Source organism: Stegostoma tigrinum, chromosome 14 (genome assembly GCF_030684315.1).
Source record: "Stegostoma tigrinum isolate sSteTig4 chromosome 14, sSteTig4.hap1, whole genome shotgun sequence".
Lineage (NCBI taxonomy): Eukaryota > Metazoa > Chordata > Chondrichthyes > Orectolobiformes > Stegostomatidae > Stegostoma > Stegostoma tigrinum.
Genome location: NC_081367.1, coordinates 55,890,656 through 55,911,549, shown reverse-complemented (window position 1 = coordinate 55,911,549; position 20,894 = coordinate 55,890,656). Strand labels below are relative to the sequence as shown.

The 20,894-nt window shown below is 41.4% G+C and overlaps 1 protein-coding gene across 2 annotated transcripts in view; it reads right to left on the bottom strand.

The window, feature by feature from the left end:
* Positions 1-17,093: 17,093 nt before the first annotated feature.
* Positions 17,094-20,894, bottom strand: part of abcf3 (ATP-binding cassette, sub-family F (GCN20), member 3) — a 95,051-nt gene continuing 91,250 nt past the window's right edge. Inside the window, exon 22 of one of the 2 annotated variants that reach the window (XM_048542552.2) lies at positions 17,094-20,215. In XM_048542552.2, the coding sequence (XP_048398509.1) occupies positions 20,057-20,215 (159 nt within the window). In that variant the 3' untranslated portion in view covers positions 17,094-20,056. The remainder of the gene's footprint in view (positions 20,216-20,894) is intronic. The other variant, XM_048542551.2, reaches the window with a different exon arrangement.

Sequence of the window (20,894 nt, the reverse complement as noted above, 5' to 3'; positions counted from 1 at the left end):
GTCATAATTTTAAATCTGTGATTTTTTTTTTTGTTAAGCAGTCCTTTCAAGGGATATGAACCAAAGGAAGGTACATGGAGTTAGGCTACAGATCACCCACAATATCATTGAATGGTGATGTAAGCTTAATGGGCTGAACAGCCTACTTCTGTTCCTATGTTACCCCTTCAACTCCCCTCAATTCTTGGGTTTTTCAATAAGATCATTCTTCTAAACATCAAATATTTCCTCAAGATAAACATGAGACTGAGATATATAGGTTCTTGATTATCAAGGAGATCAAGGGTTACAGGGAGAAAGCGGGAGAATGGTGTTGAGGAACTTATCAGCCGTGATTGAATGGGGAAGCAGACTCGATGGGCCGAATGGCCTAATTTCTGCCCCAATCTCTTATGGTATTATTTCATTTCAGGAATCAGTCAGTTGAACCTTTTTGATCTGCTTTAGGTTCAATTATATTTATTCTTAATTAAACAGACTAAAACTGTACGGAGTACTCCCAATATGTACCCGCAGCAATGCTCTGTAAGATGTAAGAGAACTTCCTTGTTTATACACATCATTCTACTTTAAATGATAACATTCAATATGCATTCACAATCACTTGAAGAATTTGCATACTAACCTTTATGGTTCATACACCAGAACACACTCATTCCTGTGCCATCAGAATGCAGTTTCTCCATTTATAAAGTATGCTATTCCACACTTCTTCCTACTAAGTTGGACAAATTTTTGTATTTTTATTCGCGGAACATGTGTTTTTAGTTAATACAGTTTTTATTCCAATTTCTAATTGTCCAGGAGAAAGTGGTGATAAGGTACCTTTTGAATTACTTCAGTTCTTGGGATGTGGATTTACTCAGTGCTAACAGAGACAGAGTTTTTGATTTTACCCCAGTGATAATGAAAGGTCAGTGATATAGTTCCAAGCCAGGACTGTTTGGCTTGGTGGTGGACTTCCCATATGTTTGCTGCCCTTGTGCTTTTTAGATCAACATAGATGTTGAGGGTTTTAGAGTATGTTTCTGGGTTCTTTGGTGAATGCCAGTGTTGGTTTCTGTTGATGATTTATAGTGCTTCCAACATCAGCGGAGAAGGTAATGAATATGCAAGGGAGTGATAGGGCATCCAGCAAGTAGATGATGCTGAGTGTGAAGTTGGGCTTCTTTTGTTGGAGTTACAATCCTTCAGGCAAGTGGAGAGTCACTATCATGACGACCTCTGCCTTGTAAGAGGCAGACAGGCTGTGAGTCAGCAGGAGAGTAATTGCTGTAGAAGACTAGCCTTAGACCAGTCCTAGTAAATATAGTTCCTATATAGCCAGTAGCTCTCCAGTTCAGTTTCCAGTGCAAAGAAATCCCCAGGATGTTGACAATAAGGGATTCTACAGCGATGATGCCATTAAAAGTCAAGGGGAGATGAATATATTCTTTTCTGTTTAAAATGGTGCTTGCATGGCACAAATATCCTGCAGCAGAGATGCCTGACTTCTAAAAGCACAATCATCTTTTTGCTAATTATGCCTCTAACCATTTCAACGTTTTCCCCCCAATTCCCACTGACTCTAGTTTTGCCAGGGCTCTGTATGTCACACCCAGACAAGTGGTGCCTTGGTGTCAGGGTGTCACTCTCACCTTGCCTCTGAAATTTTGGCTTTTACCCAATATTTGGACCAAGGCTATAAAGATGTCAGATGCTGAGTGGCCCTAGTGTAACCCAAACTGAATATTGATGAAAAACTTATTACTTCCCTTTTCTGTACTTTGAAAACCACTTCCATCACTTTGTTGCTGATTTCAATGTGGAGGTGCTGGTGCTGGACTGGGATGGACAAGGTCAGAAATAACACAACATGACATTATAGTTCTTTCTGGTGTTAGTGAGGCAGTATCAGATGCAGAATTTATAAGTAAAAGATCAAAGGTTCACACCACTGATGAGGATATATTTAACAAAGCTAAGATGCTGTTAAATCTTTTAATCGTTTAGAAGGTTTTAATTGATTAATACGTATATGTAAATCCCTGAATTCCTTTCGATTCACTACTCTGAGAGAACCAAAGGTTTTATCAGTGTAAAGAAGAGTAACATTTTAGGTCAGACAGTGCATCTTAGGTGTGAGGCCTTGTTTAAAATCTTTTTGATTTGAAGTCAGACTGGTTTTCCTTCTGAAGGAGGAATTTATAAAGTGCTACATTGACTGACTGTCCATAAATTGTGTGCTTCTTGAACAAAATATAATGTATCTGCAATTAGAAATTCACCCCATAGATTTACGTGTGTGTGTGTGTGTGTGAGGATCACCTGTAAAGCAACGTTTGCTCTCTCTCTACACCCCCCCCCCCCACCCACACAAGCATGTGCACACGCACACACGTAAATCTATGGGGCAAACTTGTATTTGCAGATATATTCTATTTTTTTCAAAAAAGCACACACCCAATGTGGTGTTTATAAATTCCTACTTTAGAAATAAAACCAGTCTGACCCCAAACCAAAATGTACCTATCATATGTTATCTGAACTAAAATGTCACCTTTTCTTTACACTGGTACAAGCTTTAGTTCTCTTGGGGCAGTGACTTGAAAGGAATTTGGGCATTTAAATATACATATTAACTGATTAAAAGATTTAACAGCATCTTAGGTTTGTTTAATACATCCTCATCAATGGTATGACCCTTTGATCATTTACTTATAAATTCTGTGTCTGATACCACCTCACTCACGCCTGAAAAGGCATGAGGCCTTTTCAAATAAACCTGCTGGACTATAACCTGAGGATTTCTGACCTGAGGATCTTATGCACAGTACATAAACGGGTAATTTTACACATGACAGTATTATAGCTGTACTGAAACAGCTTGGCTAGGGGTGTGTCTAGTTCTGGAGCACAAGAATTCAGTATTATTGCCAGAATGATGTCAGGGCCAGTGACTTTTGCAGTATACAATGCCTTCAGCCATTCCTTGTTTTGGAGGCTGCAGTGAATCACCAATTTGGCCATTACAGTCAAGCCAGGCGATCAACCCTGATTCAATGAAGAGTGCAAGAGGGCTTGCCAGGAACAGCATCTGGCATATTTAAAGTGAGATGGCAACCTGAAAAACACTACTAGCATGCCAAACAGCACAACAGCATGCAAATGCCAGGTTAAGTGTTCCCAAGACCAAAAGATCAGATCTAAACTCTGCTATCCTATCACATCTGGTCTCAAATAGTGGTGGACAATTTGGCACTTCTGTAGACGGATGTAATACTTTAGTTTTGTTTTTTGCATTGACGTGCTGGACTTTCCTGTCATTGAGGATGGGCTTATTTGCTTAGCTGCCTCCTCCTGTTACTTGTTTAATTGTCACAAATAAGTAACAGGAGAGGCAGCTAAATGTCCGCTGTTTGGCATGCTAATAATCTTTGCCAGGTTGCCATCTCACTTTAAATATGCCAGAAGATGTTCCTGGCAAACCCTCTTGCACTCTTCATTGAATCAGGGTTGATCCTCTGGCTTGACTGTAATGGTAGAGTAGAGCATATGCCAGACCATGAGCTGACAGATAGTGGTTTAATGCAGTGCTCCTGTTGATGGCCCACAGATTCTCATGGATCTGTTTGGAGTGAATCCTACTTAGCACAATGAAGGGTATTGAAGTGAAGACTGTGGACTTTCATGTCCACAGTGAGTGAAGTTGACAGTGGTCACTCACACCACTACCTAAAACTCTCCAGCTCAGGCAACATCGATCCAATGACATTAACACGATACCATTATCTCCCTAAGCCTTTATTTCCTTTAGCAACTCTTTGTATGCCATCTTATCAAATGCCTTTTGAAAATTCAAGTGCATGGTGTCTATCAGTTCCCCTTTACTTAGTTATGTCCTTAATAGTAATAGATTTCTCAAATATTGTTTACCTTTCATAAAACCAATGACTTTGCCTGATCACAGTAATTTCCCTTGGTATCTTGTTCCAACTTCATGATTTATGCATTTTCTTTTGATGTCAGGCTGAGTGGCCACATGTTTGCTGTTTTCTTTCTCTCCTTCCTTGAATAACAGGAAGATAGGGCTTGAATGAAACCTGGTGGAAATGTAGGCAACAAGGAGAGTGTAGGATGTGCCATTAGAAGATCAGAAAAACAAGGAGAGATTTATTCACTTCAAATGTATTTGAGAGTTCGGAAGGTGCAGCATTGGGCCATTAGTTAAGCAGCCTGGCAATGTAAATGAGAGCAGCTGGACATGAGCTATATAGATCTAATGATACTACATGTAATCAAGTCAAGGCACATGTTGCCTGGCAATCAGTTAGTTCAAACAGACTTCAAGCAGATTTCTCTGTAACTCATAAGGAAAGAGTATTTGTTAGGGATTGTTGCAACCTACACTAATATACCAATTATACTCTGTTCAGGAGCATAATAAATGCAGCCAGTAACAATGGAAGTGGAATATGAACTACTTTGTACTGGCATCAGAAGTGTTTAACAAAATGTGACATTGTCACATAACATATTGCATGAATGATAGCAGCCGTGGCTGAGCAACAATTATGGGGCACAAAAGGCCAAACAGATAATCGCAAGACAATGTGATGGCTCGGATGGTACTGGCTCAGCACACTCCATCTTTGGTTGGTGGTTAAGCAGAATATTTATTTTGAATCAAGTTAAACTCAGAGGTGGTGCCCGAGCAGTCATGTCACTGAACTGGTAAGCCAGAACCCCAGGCTAGTGCTCTGGCAACATGAGTTTACCTACCATGGGAGATGATAAATCTTTATGAAATCTGGAATTAAATTGCCTACTTAGTGGCAATCCTATATCTGTTGTCATTTGTCATCAAAACTGAAGTGGTTCAGTAATGCTGTCCAGAGAAAGAAGTCTGCTATTCTTCATGAACAATTAAATAAAACAACTTTTTGTTAATTCTTAGATAGTAGGAGCTGCCGATGCTGGAGTCTGAGATAACAAGGTGTGGTGCTGGATGAACACAGCAGGCCAGGCAGCTTCAGGGGAGCAGGAAAGCTGATGTTTTGGGCCTGGACCCTTCTTTCAGCTTTCCTGCACCTCTGCTGCCTGGCCTGCTGTGTTCATCCAGCTCCACACCTTGTTATCTCTTTTATTATTCTTTTAATTGAATGGGAGTGTCACTGTTATCTATCCCTTAATTGCTCTCACGAAAGTGTTGCTGAACTACCATTGCAGTTTGTGTAGTGTGGGGATATACGCTGGGGTTTTAGGAAGAGTTCCAGGATTTTGATCCGGCAATAATGGAGGAATGATGAACTCATCAGGATAATGTGGTCATTGGGTTGGTGGGGTGGAGGGTTCAGGGAGAAGGAGTTTGTGTACGGCATTGGGTGTTCTTTTTCAGTACAGAGGAAATAATTCACCCGATCGTGCTTGTGCTGGCTCTTTGAAGACATTCCAATGAATCTGTTTATGCCCTTTCCCCATAACCCTGCAATTTTTTCTTCCTTTTCCTTCAGGTGTTACATTCCCTATCAAAACAGCTTGCTATACTTAAAAAAACCCTTCTCAATACCCATTGTATTAAATCTGAGCCTGAAGTTTGGCATAATACATCCCAATCTCCAGTGTCAAATTGTCTATTTTATACAACTGTCCTAGACAGTTTTCTTGCTCTTTGCTGCCTTGAATAGGAGATCCTGCAGGAACATGTCAACGCTAACTCTCACTCTCCAGATTAGGTTTTAATCACTTTTCATTAGGTGAAAGATTAACCATCAAGTTTACAGAGCATTTACTTCATAATCATATGATCAATCCTCCCTCACCCTATTAGCTCAGTTGTCAGATTAAAAAAAAACAAGTGTTAACCAGTATAGCCCCAAGTTTATGGTAAAGTACTTGTGTGAAATTACAACAGTTCCTAGTGGAACAATTAAATACCAGGTCCTACTTGGGTTCCTGCTGGAGGGAAGACTTAAAACTTTATAACCCTGCTTACGGTATTGGTGGAGACAGATCTGTCACTATATAACACGAGGGAACAGTACTGATGAGGCAGGTCTGTCACTATGACGCTAGTACAGTACTGATGGGGACAAGTCCATCACTGCATAACACCACAGTACAGTACTGATGGGGGCAGGTCTGTTGCTATGACACTGGCACAGTATTAATGGCAGAAGGCACATTACTGTTGTGGCAGGTTTGTCACTGCTTAACAGCATGGTCCTGGTGGTAACAGGTCTGAACTGTAATACTGAGTGCGAGTGGGGACAGGTCTATCACTGTATCATACTGGGTCATAGTACCGGTGGGGACAGATCTGTTGCAGTATAACACTAGAATATAAGGATGAGCCTGTTACTGCCTGTCACTAGGATGTAATACTGGTGAAAACTGTTTTGTTGCTATGTAACATAGACACAGTACTAGATCTGTCACTATATACTGTGGTACAGCAGGGGTGCATATAGATCTGTGGATAACACTGGGGAATAGTACTGGTGGAGATAGGATTGTCACTATAACAAGTACAGTACTTATGGGAAAGATCTGCTACCATAAGATGGGTACAGTACCTATGGAGACCTGTTTGTCACTACATAACACTGAGATACAGTACTGGAGGAACGGGGGAAGGGGCCTGTCACTATAATGCAGGTGAAATGTTGCTGTATAAATCAAGGATCCACTATTGCACAAACAGGCCTGTCCCTGTGTAATACTGGAATACATAGTGGTGGCTCTGGGTCTTACTGAAAAGATTGAGTGCAGTGATGCTGGGTATATCTGTCCCACACTTAACCTATGTCACTAGTGTGTACAAGATAATAAAATGTGGGGCTGGATGAACACAGCAGGCCAAGCAGCATCTCAGGAGCACAAAAGCTGACGTTTCGGGCCTAGACCCTTCATCAGAGAGGGGGATGGGGAGAGGGAACTGGAATAAATAGAGAGAGAGAGGGGGAGGCGGACCGAAGATGGAGAGTAAAGAAGATAGGTGGAGAGGGCATAGGTCAGTCCAGGGAAGATGGACAGGTCAAGGAGGTGGGATGAGGTTAGTAGGTAGCTGGGGGTGCGGCTTGGGGTGGGAGGAAGGGGTGGGTGAGAGGAAGAACCGGTTAGGGAGGCAGAGACAGGTTGGACTGGTTTTGGGATGCAGTGGGTGGGGGGGAAGAGCTGGGCTGGTTCCCCTCCCCTGTCTGCTTTCTGGAGAGACCACTCTCTCCGTGACTCCCTTGTTCGCTCCACACTGCCCTCCAACCCCACCACACCCGGCACCTTCCCCTGCAACCGCAGGAAATGCTACACTTGTCCCCTCACCCCCATCCCAGGCCCCAAGATGACATTCCACATTAAGCAGAGGTTCACCTGCACATCTGCCAATGTGGTATACTGCATCCACTGTAACCGGTGCGGCTTCCTCTACATTGGGGAAACCAAGCGGAGGCTTGGGGACCGCTTTGCAGAACACCTCCGCTCAGTTCGCAACAAACAACTGCACCTCCCAGTCGCAAACCATTTCCACTCCCCCTCCCATTCTCTAGATGACATGTCCATCATGGGCCTCCTGCACTGCCACAATGATGCCACCCGAAGGTTGCAGGAACAGCAACTCATATATTCCGACTGGGAACCCTGCAGCCATATGGTATCAATGTGGACTTCACCAGTTTCAAAAATCTCCCCTTCCCCTACTGCATCCCTAAACCAGCCCAGTTCGTCGTCCCCCTCTTTCTCCTCTCCCCCCCCCCCCCCCCCACTGCACCATACAACCAGCCCAGCTCTTCTCCCCCCGCCCCCCCCCCACCCACTGCATCCCAAAACCAGTCCAACCTGTCTCTGCCTCCCTAACCGGTTCTTCCTCTCACCCATCCCTTCCTCCCACCCCCAAGCCGCACCCCCAGCTACCTACTAACCTCATCCCACCTCCTTGACCTGTCCGTCTTCCCTGGACTGACCTATCCCCTCCCTACCTCCCCACCTATACTCTCTCCACCTATCTTCTTTACTCTCCATCTTCGGTCTGCCTCCCCCTCTCTCCCTATTTATTCCAGTTCCCTCTCCCCATCCCCCTCTCTGATGAAGGGTCTAGGCTCAACGTCAGCTTTTGTGCTCCTGAGATGCTGCTTGGCCTGCTGTGTTCATCCAGCCTCACATTTTATTATCTTGGAATTCTCCAGCATCTGCAGTTCCCATTATCTCTCTCACTAGCGTGTACAGTCTGTTGTATACTATTGGTGGAAAAAAGTCTGTTGCTGCATAGCACTACCATGCAGATGTTATGATGGCAGCTGATGTTATTACCAGATGAGACACAGCCCAGACTGCTATCTAGCTTGATAAATCATAATTTTAAATTTAAAGAGCTGACATTTCACAGAAACATGAGGAGCTAATACTGCAGATCTGGTTTTAATACAACAGTTCTGATGGGAATAGGTCTGTCAGTATAATATGGATACGTTATTGACGGTGACAGATCTGTCACAGTATAACACTTGTGGTAAAGATCTGTTTCTGTATAAGAAGTACAGTACAAGCAGGGAAAGGTCTGGCTGTTGTCACAATTCACCTGGGTGTGGGGGTAGCCTACTGAAAATCAAACACCACTATTCTTGAAGACTTCTGAAATGTCTTAACAATTTAGACAAACTGTCCAAAGTCTTTACTTTGCCTGAGAACTTTTTAAAAATAACCTCTCTGCAGGTTTCTGTACTTAACAAGTAAACAATTCTTAATTGCAAACAAATTGCCTTCAACCAATGGAAATTAGGAATTGTGCATTGCTGACTTACAATTGTCTATAACTTTACTCCTTTTGAGTAGGTCTTTATGTGAAAGGGACCTTAAAGAGAAATGACATGGTTGTTAGTGGTGGGAGAGGAAAGAACATCAAGGAAACAATCAAGAGCAGCAGTCTGAATCATAGGAGTTGATGAGTAGTTTCTCTCGACTTCTTCTAATTCCTTTTAGTTATTGTTCTTGACCCCGGATTGTTTGTACATTGATGCTGTTTTATTTTCATTGTTTTGCTGTCTTTGAAAGCATTTTATCCCTTCTTCGGTAGGGGATTTACAGAGAAAGGTGATTGGAAGTCACCTAGCTGTCTCTGGTGATTTTCTGGTCCCTCTACAGAGGAGAGAGGGACAGACAGACACAGTTTATTTTTAAACGCTTTCTCTTTGAAGGTGAAATGTTTCTCTGCTGCATTGGCCCAAAATGAGCTTTGGACTGAAATTTACTATTTGATGTTGAAAATTTTCCTCTGTGAAATTTTCAAAAGTGTTGAGTTGCTCAAGTTCTTGTAATGAAAAAAATAACAAATTAAAATTTGCTCACTGAGCAGTACCTGTCAATATATTATCAGTATAACGCATCAATTTAATTTTTATGACTGGATCTGATTGTTTGCACCTTTCTCATGCCTGCTTTTTCTTCCAATAAGGTGAGATCAAAAGTAGATAGACAGCCTGACTAGGTCAGAACAAGTTCAATATGCCAACGTCATCTATACCTCTAGAGGGGATCTCTGTAATCAAAACCACTTTTATTCAACTTCACTTTACGGTATAAAGAAAATAATGGACTTGCTGCACTTTACTAATATTAGCGGATTGTCTTGATCAGATTTTTTTTCTTCAGAATGACTTTGCTGACTGTCCAACAACAGCTGGTATGAACTTCTGCATTTGGGCCTAGTGCCCACAGCAAAAGCTGTTCTTTTCTTGTCTGGATAGTGTTAACTTTAATCAAGTCACTACAAGTATTTCCTCCAACTTCTTTACACCCTTACTTGGAATCCACCAGTGTGTAACAGCCCCACTGAGATCTAATGAATAGCAGTAATAAATGTAAGTGATCATGCCGGTTTTTGTTTAAAAAACTTTTTTGGTCGGAATCACAGTAGTTCAGACATTCTTCAGGGATACTAATCTGGATCTGCCAGTCCTGTTTGACTGTGCATTTAAACCCTTGTCAGGTACATGGGAACATTTCTGTCAGATCATACCAAGGTACCCTTGTGATAGTTTAACATTCTAAATTGGACACAAGTAAAATCATATGAATATATAACAAATTATTTTGTTTTCTTTTCTAATTAAATACTAGAATCAAAGATTGGATGTTGACAGACCAGCAGATTTGTTTGTCTGGTCATTTATGGGATGGCTCACCAAGCTGTAATCATGTTCATTTTCACCAATTTGGTAAAATTGGCTCACTGAATATGACACATCAAGAGTACTGTATACAGTTCTGGCCACCCTGGAAGGATTTTATTGAACTGGGGAAGTTTCAGAAAAGATTCACCAGAATGTTGCTGGGAATCGAGTGTTTTGAGATACACAAAAAGACTGGAAAGCCTGGAACTTTTTTCAGTGGAGTATAGGAAGTAGAGAGTGACCTTAGAGGTTAGAAAAGCAATAAGGGGCATAGATAAAGGTGTATGGCAAGGGCCTGGGAGTTTAAAACCAGGGAGCATATTTTTAAGGTGAGAGAAGAAATATTTAGAAAATACACAAGTGGCATTTTTTTCTTTCTTGCACAGAGTGGTTCATGTGTGGAATGAACTTCCAGAGGAAATGGTGGATGTAGGTATAGTTACATTTAAAAGACATGGATGAGTACAGGAATAAGAGAGGTTTGGAGGGATATGGACCAAGTGCAGGAAGGTGGGACTAGTGTAGTTTGGGAACATCAGCCTGGACTTGTTGGATGGAGTTTGGTGTTTCCATGCTCTATGACTATGACATCACTTGTATTTCACGTTCAGATTTAACCTTATCATACTGTGGTTGATAGAGTGGTGACAAATAAGCTTCTATCTTGATTAAAGTCTGTTGGATTAATTCCTGCATTGGACATTTTTTAAAAAAAACACACGATGTGGAAATCACTATTTGGTCATACCTAGGTGCCATTAAGAAGGTGGTGGATCACCATCTCTGTGAACTTCTGACTAGCTTCCTAATGGTAGCAACATTACTGCATTGATATGGAGTTCAAATCTCACTATGCTGTACTTCTACAGATCGAGTTTGATTTTCATGCTGAGGATAACATCCATTTGTGCTGTGTGACACCACCAGGGGCTAACTAGGATTGACTAAGATAAGATGTAACAGCTTTAAATTGGACATTAATGAGGGCCTGTGGCCCATTTGCAGCTGAAGAATTGCATTCACCTTTGGTGCCTAGTGGCTTTGTTTCTCTCTCGCTCTTCCATTATCCTCAAGCCAGGGGATCAAATCTCAATGATGAGTGTAAGAGAAAATCCTGAAAGCAGCATAAAGTTGACACATAACCTATTGAAGCTACAACACAGGACTGCCAAGCAGCGGAAGCAACATGCTACAAGAGATGCTAAGCCAACTCACTAGCAACAGATCATTTCAAAAATTCACAATTCTGTCATATCTACTCATGAATTACATGGAACATTAAACAAAATTAAGACACAGCTCTAAAAACATCCTTATCTTCAACAATGAGGAAGCCCTGTATGTTAAGGCAAAAGACGGGCTGAACTAATTGTAGCCATGTTCAGCTAAGTTTCTGATCCTTCATAGCCTCTTCCTGAGGTCCTAGTGTCACAAATACCTGTCTTCAGCCAATTTTATTCACTCCATGTAACATTCCAGCACTGATACAGAAGACTGCTTCATAATAAGCTATGCCATATTGAAGCTGTTCCTGTGCAACTACAATATTGGCATCTACCCAACAAAGTGGAAGAGTGCCCATATGTCCTGTCCATAAAAAGCAGGACAAATTCAACCTGGCCAATTACTGTCCTGTCAGTCTAATCTCAAACATCAGCTAGGTGATGGAAGGAGTCAGCATCATTTTTATCAAATCCTCTGTAACCTGCTGTCAGATTCAATTTGTTTTCTGTCATCAGTACCTAACGTTGTTCCAGGTCTGATCCATTCATGGACACAATGACCAAACATGAGGTGAGATGAAAGTAACTCACTTAATTGAGTATGACATCAAGGAGACTGAGCAAAACTAAATAGGAAATATCTCCACTGTTTGAAGTCATATGTAACACGAAGGAAGATGGTTGCTGAAGGTCAAACATATCCCCATGTTCATTATTGCAGTCCCTCAGTATAGTGGCGTAGGGCAACCATCTTCTAATTCTCTAATGACACCATCCCCTAACCTAAGGTGGAAGTGGGATATTCGCTGATCCCTGCATAATGTTCGATATTATTCACAGTTCTATAGTTACTAAAGCTATCCATGGTTGCACCAAGTAAAATTTGGACAATAGTCAGGCCTGGGCTGATGAATAATTATGTCACATCACTGTCAAGGAATTATCACATTCAACAACAGCGAATCTAACCATCTCCTCTTAACAATCAATAGCATTGCTATCACAGAAATTCCCATTACATCGCTTTATATGGTGGGGATTTCCAATAAAAACCACTTAACTGGTTCAGCTATATAAATGCTGTGGCTATAAGAAAGAGGGAGGGGCTGGGAATTTTGCAGTAAGTAACACACCAGACTCCCCAAAGTCTGTCAGTCATTTGGAAGACACAGTTCAATTGTATGATGGAATACTGTCCACCTGCTTGGATGGGTGCATGCAGCTCCACCATTGAAGAAACTCCTGTTACTCAGAATAACTAGCAAACCATTTGATCAGTGTCCTGCCCATTAATATTCACTCTCTCCAGTGTGCACCATTTACAAGAGGTGTTCTGACTAACTTGCTAAGGCTTGTTTAATAGCAGCCTCCCAACCCGTGAAGTTACCATCCTGAAAAACAAGAGCGTCAGATGCATGGAAAATCCTTCTTTGCATCTCCAGCCACCCTCTATTCCCATTGCCCCGCTAATTTTTGTAGGTCAAAAATCTACCTCAGTCTCGAATATATTTAGTGGCCCAGCCTCCACTGCTTTCTGTAGAAGACAATTCCAAAGACATGAAACTCAGAGAAATGGGAGACCCCCACCTTTAAACTGTGCCTGGCTCTAAAGTCCTCTGTGAGGGAAAACATCATCTCCTCACCACCCTATCAAGCTCCATCAGAATCTTATGTTTCAGTAAGTTTATTTAGCAAAATCCTGATACGTTTAGATATGACTTGTTCAACATTTCCCCATGATACACTTGGAACTAGTCTCATGAATGAGCCTTCTGTGAGGTAACTATGTCACATGGATAAAAAAAATACAATTTGGGTGAGTTACTTGTCCTGAGATTAGCTCTGCAATCCTTTATGGCAGCAACTGTGATTAATTATCCAGGCTCTCTCTATTCTATTCTGAAAGCACAGCAGGAATGCATTCCTAGCCATAACCCTAATGCAGGGAGGACTGTTTCACTGACATCAGTCCCTTTTCCCATTTTACATTCAACAATAACTGTGCCAAATGAGCTTTTCACCATAAAGGCAAAATCTCTCCCATTTGCTGACTGCAGTGAGATTATGAATTGGTAATAGCGAATGTGTATCATGGTTGAGTATGTTCGCTCCAAACCCAAGACTTCAAACATTTATCACTACAATACTCGGTACAGAATGGGAAGCAAATCTCCACCATTGGATTTTGTATGTAGCCTTATCAAACAGCTGGCTTCAGCTATAACCTTTATCCATGACTTTACTACTCGAAACTCAAATATTTCAGAGTGTTCCCTATTGACTGGAAGCAGACTCAATTTTTGACATTCAAAGATAATAAAATGTGAGGCTGGATGAACACAGCAGGCCAAGCAGCATCTCAGGAGCGCAAAAGCTGACGTTTCGGGCCTAGACCCTTCATCAGAGAGGGGGATGGGGAGAGGGAACTGCCCAACCCTGTCTCTGCCTCCCTAACCGGTTCTTCCTCTCACCCATCCCTTCCTCCCACCCCAAGCCACACCCCCAGCTACCTACTAACCTCATCCCACCTCCTTGACCTGTCCGTCTTCCCTGGACTGACCTATCCCCTCCCTACCTCCCCACCTATACTCTCTCCACCTATCTTCTTTACTCTCCATCTTCGGTCCGCCTCCCCCTCTCTCCTTATTTATTCCAGTTTCCAGTTCACCATCCTTGGATTTTAAAACAATAGGTACACCTAATGTTTCATTTAAGATAAAGAACGTAGATTGGCCAAATCAAATTAGCCAAAATGCCATAGAGGAGGAATTCCTGGTTTTCTTCACCAATATGTAGATGAATCAACTAGAGAGCAGGCCACCTTATACTGGATGCTGTATAATGAGAAAGGAATCATTGCCAATCTAGCTCCGTGAGAGCCCTTGAGGATTAGTAGAGAAAGAGTGTGAGGTAGTTGATTCGGAGCCTAGGGTGCTGAATCTTAATAAAAGAAACTATGAAGATATGAGGCGTGAGTTGGCCTTTTAAGGACAGTTACTTAAGGGGATGAGTGGATAGACAATGGCAAACATTCAAGGAACACATGGGGGGAAACCACAAGAACTGTTTATTCCTCATGCACAAAAGCAAAAATGGGTTAAGAGGGCCAATCCATGGCTTATAAAGGAAATTAGAGATAGTATTTGATACAAAGAAGAAGCATACAGGTTAACCAAGAAAATTCATATGTCTGAGGTTTGGGAGCAATTTAGACTATAGCAAAGAGGATCAAGGGATTATTTAAGAAGGGGAAAACACAGTATGAAAGTAAGCTTTCTTGGCACATAAAGACTGACACTAAGAGTTTATATATGTACATGAAGTGAGAGAGCTTGGTGAAGACAAACGTAGGTCTCACACAGATGGAAACAGGCGAATGCATAATAGGGGACTAAGAAACGGCTGAGCAACTGAATACGTACTTTGTTTCGATCTTCACAAAAGAGGACACAAATCAGATACTAGAAATTGGACAATGCAAGATTTAGTGAGGGGGAAGAATTGAGGGAGATCACTATTAGTAGAGAAATGGTGCTGAGAAAATTGATAGGATTAAATCCCCAGGGCCTGATAATCTACATCCCAAAGTACATAAGGAAGTGGCTCCAGAAATAATGGATGCATTGGTAATCATTTTCCAGGATACTTATGGACTCTGGAACAGTTCCTGCAGATTAGAGGGTAACTAATGTCACTCCAATATTTAAAAAGGAGGTAGAGAGAAAACAGGGAATTATAAACCAGTGAGCCTAACACCAGTAACAGGGAAAATTCTCAAATCCATTATTAAGGACTTTACAGCAGAACATTTAGGAAGTGGTGGCAGAATCACCACAGATTTATGAAGGGGAAATCATGTTTGCCAAATCTTGGAATTCTATGAAGATGCAACTAGTAGAGTTGATGGGGAGTGGGTGGTGTGTGGAACTAATGGATGTGGTTTATTTGGACTTCCAGAAAGTATTTGACAAAGTCCGCATAAGAGATTATAACAAGATCAAAGTGCACGGGACTGGGGCAAGTGTATTGAGACGGATAGGAAACTGATTGGCAGAGACAAAACAGAGTAGGAATTAGTGGGTCCTTTTCAAATTTGCGGCAGTAACTAGCGGGACACCACAGGGATTGGTGCTGTGAACCCAGTTCTTCATATGTGTTAATGGCTTGGGTGTGGGAACAAAATACAAAATCTCAAAGTTTGCAGATGATACCATGTTGGATGGGAGGGTGAACCATGATGAGAATGCAGAGATCCTTCAGCATGATCTGGACAGGTTGGGTGGGTGGGCAAATCAATGGCAGATGCAGTATAATTTGGATAATTGGGACGTTATTCACATTGGAAGGAAAAACAAGACAGCAGATTACTACCTGAATGAGTGTAAATTGGGAGGGGAGTGCGCACACCAGCTGCTGAAAGTAAGCATGCAGATGCAGCAGGTAGTAAAGGGAAATGGTATGTGGGCCTTCATTGCAAGAGGTTGAGAGTACAGGAGCGGGGATGTGTTGTTGCAATTATACAGGGCTGTGGTGAGGCCACACCTAGGGTATGGTGTGCAGTTTTTGTCTCCTTTTATGAAGAATGCTCTTGCTCTCAATGGAGTGCAGCAAAGGTTACCAGGCTGATTCCAGGGATGGTGGGTCTGACAGAGGAGGACAGATTGACTAGGTTATGATTGTTTTCGCTGGAGTTGAGATGAACAATGGGGGCAGGGAAATCTCATTGAGATTTATAAAATTCTAACAGGACTAGACAGGGTAGATGCAGGGAAGACATTGCTGATGGTGTCTCCCCAGAACAAGGGGTCAGAGTCTGAGGATTTGGGGAAGACAATTTAGGACAGAGATGAGGAGACACTTCTTCACCTCATGAGTGGCAAACCTGTGGAATTCATTACCACAGGAAGTAGTTGATACCAAAACATTAAAGATTTTCAAGAGGTGGCTAGATATAGTACTTAGGGCAAATGGGAGTCAAAGGTTATGCGGAGAAAGCATTATTAGGCTATTGAATTGGACAATCAGCCATGATCCGACACTTATCTTCTGTTCCTAAAGTAAATTAACCAGGACACCACATTGGCATAATGTTCAAGGTGATATGTACATGTGATGTGGCCAGTTTCAATCAAATTGATTATCATAACATTCCTAACAGCTTATACCTCAATAACAGGTTTTAATCAAGGGGTTGGGTAATCCCAGAATTATATATAAAAATAAGATTTGAGAATAATTTTCTTGACTACTTCATTGATTCCACATTAAGGGAGTCCCTGGTTTGGGCAAGGTTAACCTAGTTTTCTTTTTAAAAGGAACAATTTTAATCTCTGCCTCTGTGAGCATGACTGGTTTATCAGAGAACAGACACACCTCTCCGTAAGCCAAGTTTCTGGAACTGCAAGTAATAAATGTATACTTATCCTGGGAACAGAGATTTCCTATCAGTGAGCTTGTTTGCAGATTCTCCCCACCCATCTTAAAGTCTGTCCTCTGTCTTTAATAGTTTTTCTTACTTTATAATCCTTTATGAGGATAGCTTGAGTATGGCATTAAAGTTTAGAAAAGAGAATCTTATTAAAATTTAAGATTTTAATGGGGCTTGATGAGTTATATATTGAGTTGCTCCCCCTTGTGGCCAAATCGGTCTTGATGGCATAATCTGAGTGAGTAAGAGTCACCCATTTAAAACAGATCATAAAAACATGACTTGTGCGGTTTATTACATCGACTGGAATGTTAAAAACGGCTTCACCTGTTGCTAAACATTTTAACTCCAGAAAAGTTAAGTACATTATTTGAATCTTTGTTAACAGTTTCATGATCTGTAAATTGTTCTACCAAACTGGCATCCACATTCATAATTTTACTGTAGATGTAGGTTACAGTTAAGATCCAAGCATCTCTTGGATACTTCAAACGATGGGAAATATCTTTCAACATTACACTAAATTTAGGCACTAAATTCAGATATCTAGTTAAATCAAATTCCCATTGAAATCAGAAGGATCCTCTTTTTTGACTCAAGCTTTTCTCTAGCCAAGTCACGTAGTATGATTTCACACTCTGAAGTTGAAGCTTTCTAAATAATTTCTTTATTAGAAACATCAATTTCCAGATATTTCCCATTAATTCTACACATTACAACAATGTCTGTTGTTCCTCAGGAGGCAAGGAGATTCAGCATGTTCATAAGCACTCTCATCAACTTTTAGAATGCTTTTTATGGTGAATCTGTATGTGGATGCATCATGGCTTGGTGTGGCATCTACTCTGCCTAGGACTGTAAGAAACTATGGGAAAAGTTTTGAACGCAGCCCAAACCACCACACAAGCCAACCTTCCATCCATGAACTATCTACACTTCTCGATGCCTCAAAAAAGCATCCAAAGACCCCTCCCACCCCAATTATCATCTCTTCCAATCTCCTCTCTCAGGCAGAAGACAACAGGTTAAACACACAAAGGTTCAAGAATAGCTTCTTCCTTGCATTTTCTTTAAGGTTCTGAATAGCCCTCAAATTTCAAATCTAAATACTGAACTTGCTTTTTGTGGACCTTCTTTGCAGCCAAAACTTAGGATGACTGAACAGAGCAAGGCATACTATGATCTTTGGCAGTCATGATCTGCCTGTGCTGTACACAAAGTAAAACCTTTCACTGTGCTTAGGTACATGTGACAATAATAAATCAAATTAAATGTTATATAATAATTTCAGCAACACATCCTTATGAGATAAATGAGGAGCTGGTGGAACATAGCAGGCCAGGCAGCATCAGATCTGCACGAAAGTTAGCATTTCCGGTCAGAACCTGGAACATCAAGTTTCCTGCTCCTCTGATGCTGCCTGGCCTGCTGTGTTCCTCCACCTCCACATTGTATTATCTCCGACTCCAACATCTGCAGTTCCTACAATCTTTGACATCCTTATGAGACCCTGCTTTTATTTCTATGTTCAATTTATCCACTAACTAGTGCAGCTCAGACTCAGCCAAAGGTTTGAATAACATTCTTCAAGTTTATAACCCTAGAAATGCCTAACAAGAGGCACAGCCCATGGGAAGAAAGCAAGAATCTAACTCCTGGGATGAAGGAGCTAAAAACAAAAGAACAGTGCTAGGACCTATATGGGTTCCCTTAGCATCTTTCATTCGGAGAAAATTGATTGATTTAAAGTAGTTCTTCAATGTCTGAGCATGTCTTCTACCCTATCACAAGTCTTTCTTTACAAAATCCTTCGTTTTACCTGTTTAAAACCTATCAAATTTCTAATTTCTCAGGATGAAAGGTCAATGACCTGTAGAGTTACTGTATCTCTCTCTCCAGAGATCTGGACAGATAGGGAAAACATGTTTTGATGCAGGCCTCACTCAGGTCAGTTCTCGGTAACTTTTAAAAGATTATGGGTTTTTAAAAAAGTGTTCCAACAGCTTTCTTCTAGCTCATTCCCTGTGATAAAACAAAATGCAAGGTCACGGATCAAAAATGCTAACACCTACACAATTCGCAGATGCTGCCTGTCCTACTGAGTTTCTCCAGTAATTTGCTTTTATTTTGGATATCCATCATTTACAGTATTTTGCATCTGGATCAGTCCTCGTGATGTTGAGAATTCCTTAGAATTCTTAGCTATAATTGTTCCAAGAATCATGACCCAAACTAGACACAGCATTTAAAGTACAATCTGAATTGTTAGCTGTAGGCTTGATAGACTGACCAGAATGACTCAGCCCATGAATGATTTTCCATCGAGAAGTAGGCTAGCACTTCCAAAACAGATGAAGAAATTATTTGCAAGTGGGTGAGTGCATGGTAAATCTGCCACATCATTGTTAACAAAATACATCAATTAAATTCAATGTTTTAAAATGTTTATAGTAGTCAAATGATTTGCCAGTATTACTCAGTTTGAGAAAAAGTCCACTTAATGTAGCCCGGTGATGTAGAGTATTCTAGACACATCCGATAGCAGAACACAAAGACACTGTTACTGCACAGAAAGGAACATCCTTCAGCACCCAAAATGACTTCACCTATTGGCTAGAATCTAGCTTGGTGTTGTCTTGACTGCAGGTTCTGGGGATGTTACCAGAACTGATCCAGTCAGCAAACAATAGGAAAGCAGGAGCAAATGAGAGTCATCTAAGGGTTTAACAGGGCTCCCTCAAAACCCAAATATTGGCTGGGGCCACCACTGAATGCGATGTTCAAGCCATCTGCAAGCAGAAGCATTTCCCCAAACAAAACTGAATTTCAAATTTATTTGTGCCCATAAACACTGATAGGAACTGAATTTTTGAATGAGAGGAGGGAAAAATATTTATTAATTTTTGTATTAGCAATAGGTTATTGCATTGAACTGCAATCATTGCAGGTTTCCAACTGATAGCACAAGTTACATGTATTCAGCAGGGAAGGGTGTAGAAGTAGTTGAGGGGTGTGTTTAATTGATCAGTGTACTAATTTATAGATAAACAAATAGTAATAAAAGTTCCAAGGCTGGAATAGTGTAAACAATTCTCTGGTTGCTAATCTGGGGAACCAAGAGCAATCAATTCCTTCAAGTGAGGAAATGGGAGGGAGATGCCAAAAGTGGGCCATATTCAAGCCTTGCTTGATGAAAGCAGCAAGTCAGTGACAGTCTGTCCTCTCAGCCCAGTTTGGAAAGTAGCTGGTTGATGATTGCAGTCTCATAGAAATCCTTCCTTGCGAAATTGTTCCTGCAGAATGTCTTTATACTCGTCAAAGCCACCATCCACTCGCTTCACAGTACCACAGCCGCACACCCACAACTCCTTGCATACCATACGGATCAGCCGTTCATCGTGAGATACCAGCATCACTCCACCCTGTTGTCAAAGCAGACAGCATTATTGCAGCAACAGCAAATTCAACATTAGCTTTTAAAGAACAATTTAAAGGGATCTTGACTCAGGGGGTAACTTTCTCATCTGAGGTGGAAGTCTGCAGTTCAAGCGTCACTCCAGAGAGCTGAGCCCATAATTCAGATTGGCACGACCAGTACCGCTACTGAGGGTGCAGCCTCTTTCAGAAAGGGTATGAAAATGCTGCCTCAGGTAGAAGTAAAAGATCACACCCTGCTACTTTTTAATGCTTAAAAAGTAGCAGGGTGGCTTCCCTTAGCAGGATGGCATATGTTTATCTGTCAATTAAGAACATGCTTACACTAGCCTTGATTGCAAGGCAACTGGCACAAAAAAATGTATGGATAACTTGCTACAAAAGGTACAGGGGATTGGTGACACTGCACCTGGAGAATTGGTGCAATTTTGGTCTCCTTAATAAAATGAGGGATATTCTTGAAGTGGGAGCTGTATGATATAGCAGAAGAATTGGGCCATTTGGCCCATTGAGTCTGCTCCGCCACTCAATTCTCCTGCCTTCTCCCTCCTCTAGACCCCCTCCAAAACAAGCGCATCGTTCCTATTGTGACCAAAGCTGCTCAGAATATTCCAAATGCAATCTGACCAGAGCCTTATACAGCCTCAGCAGTACATTTCTGCTCCC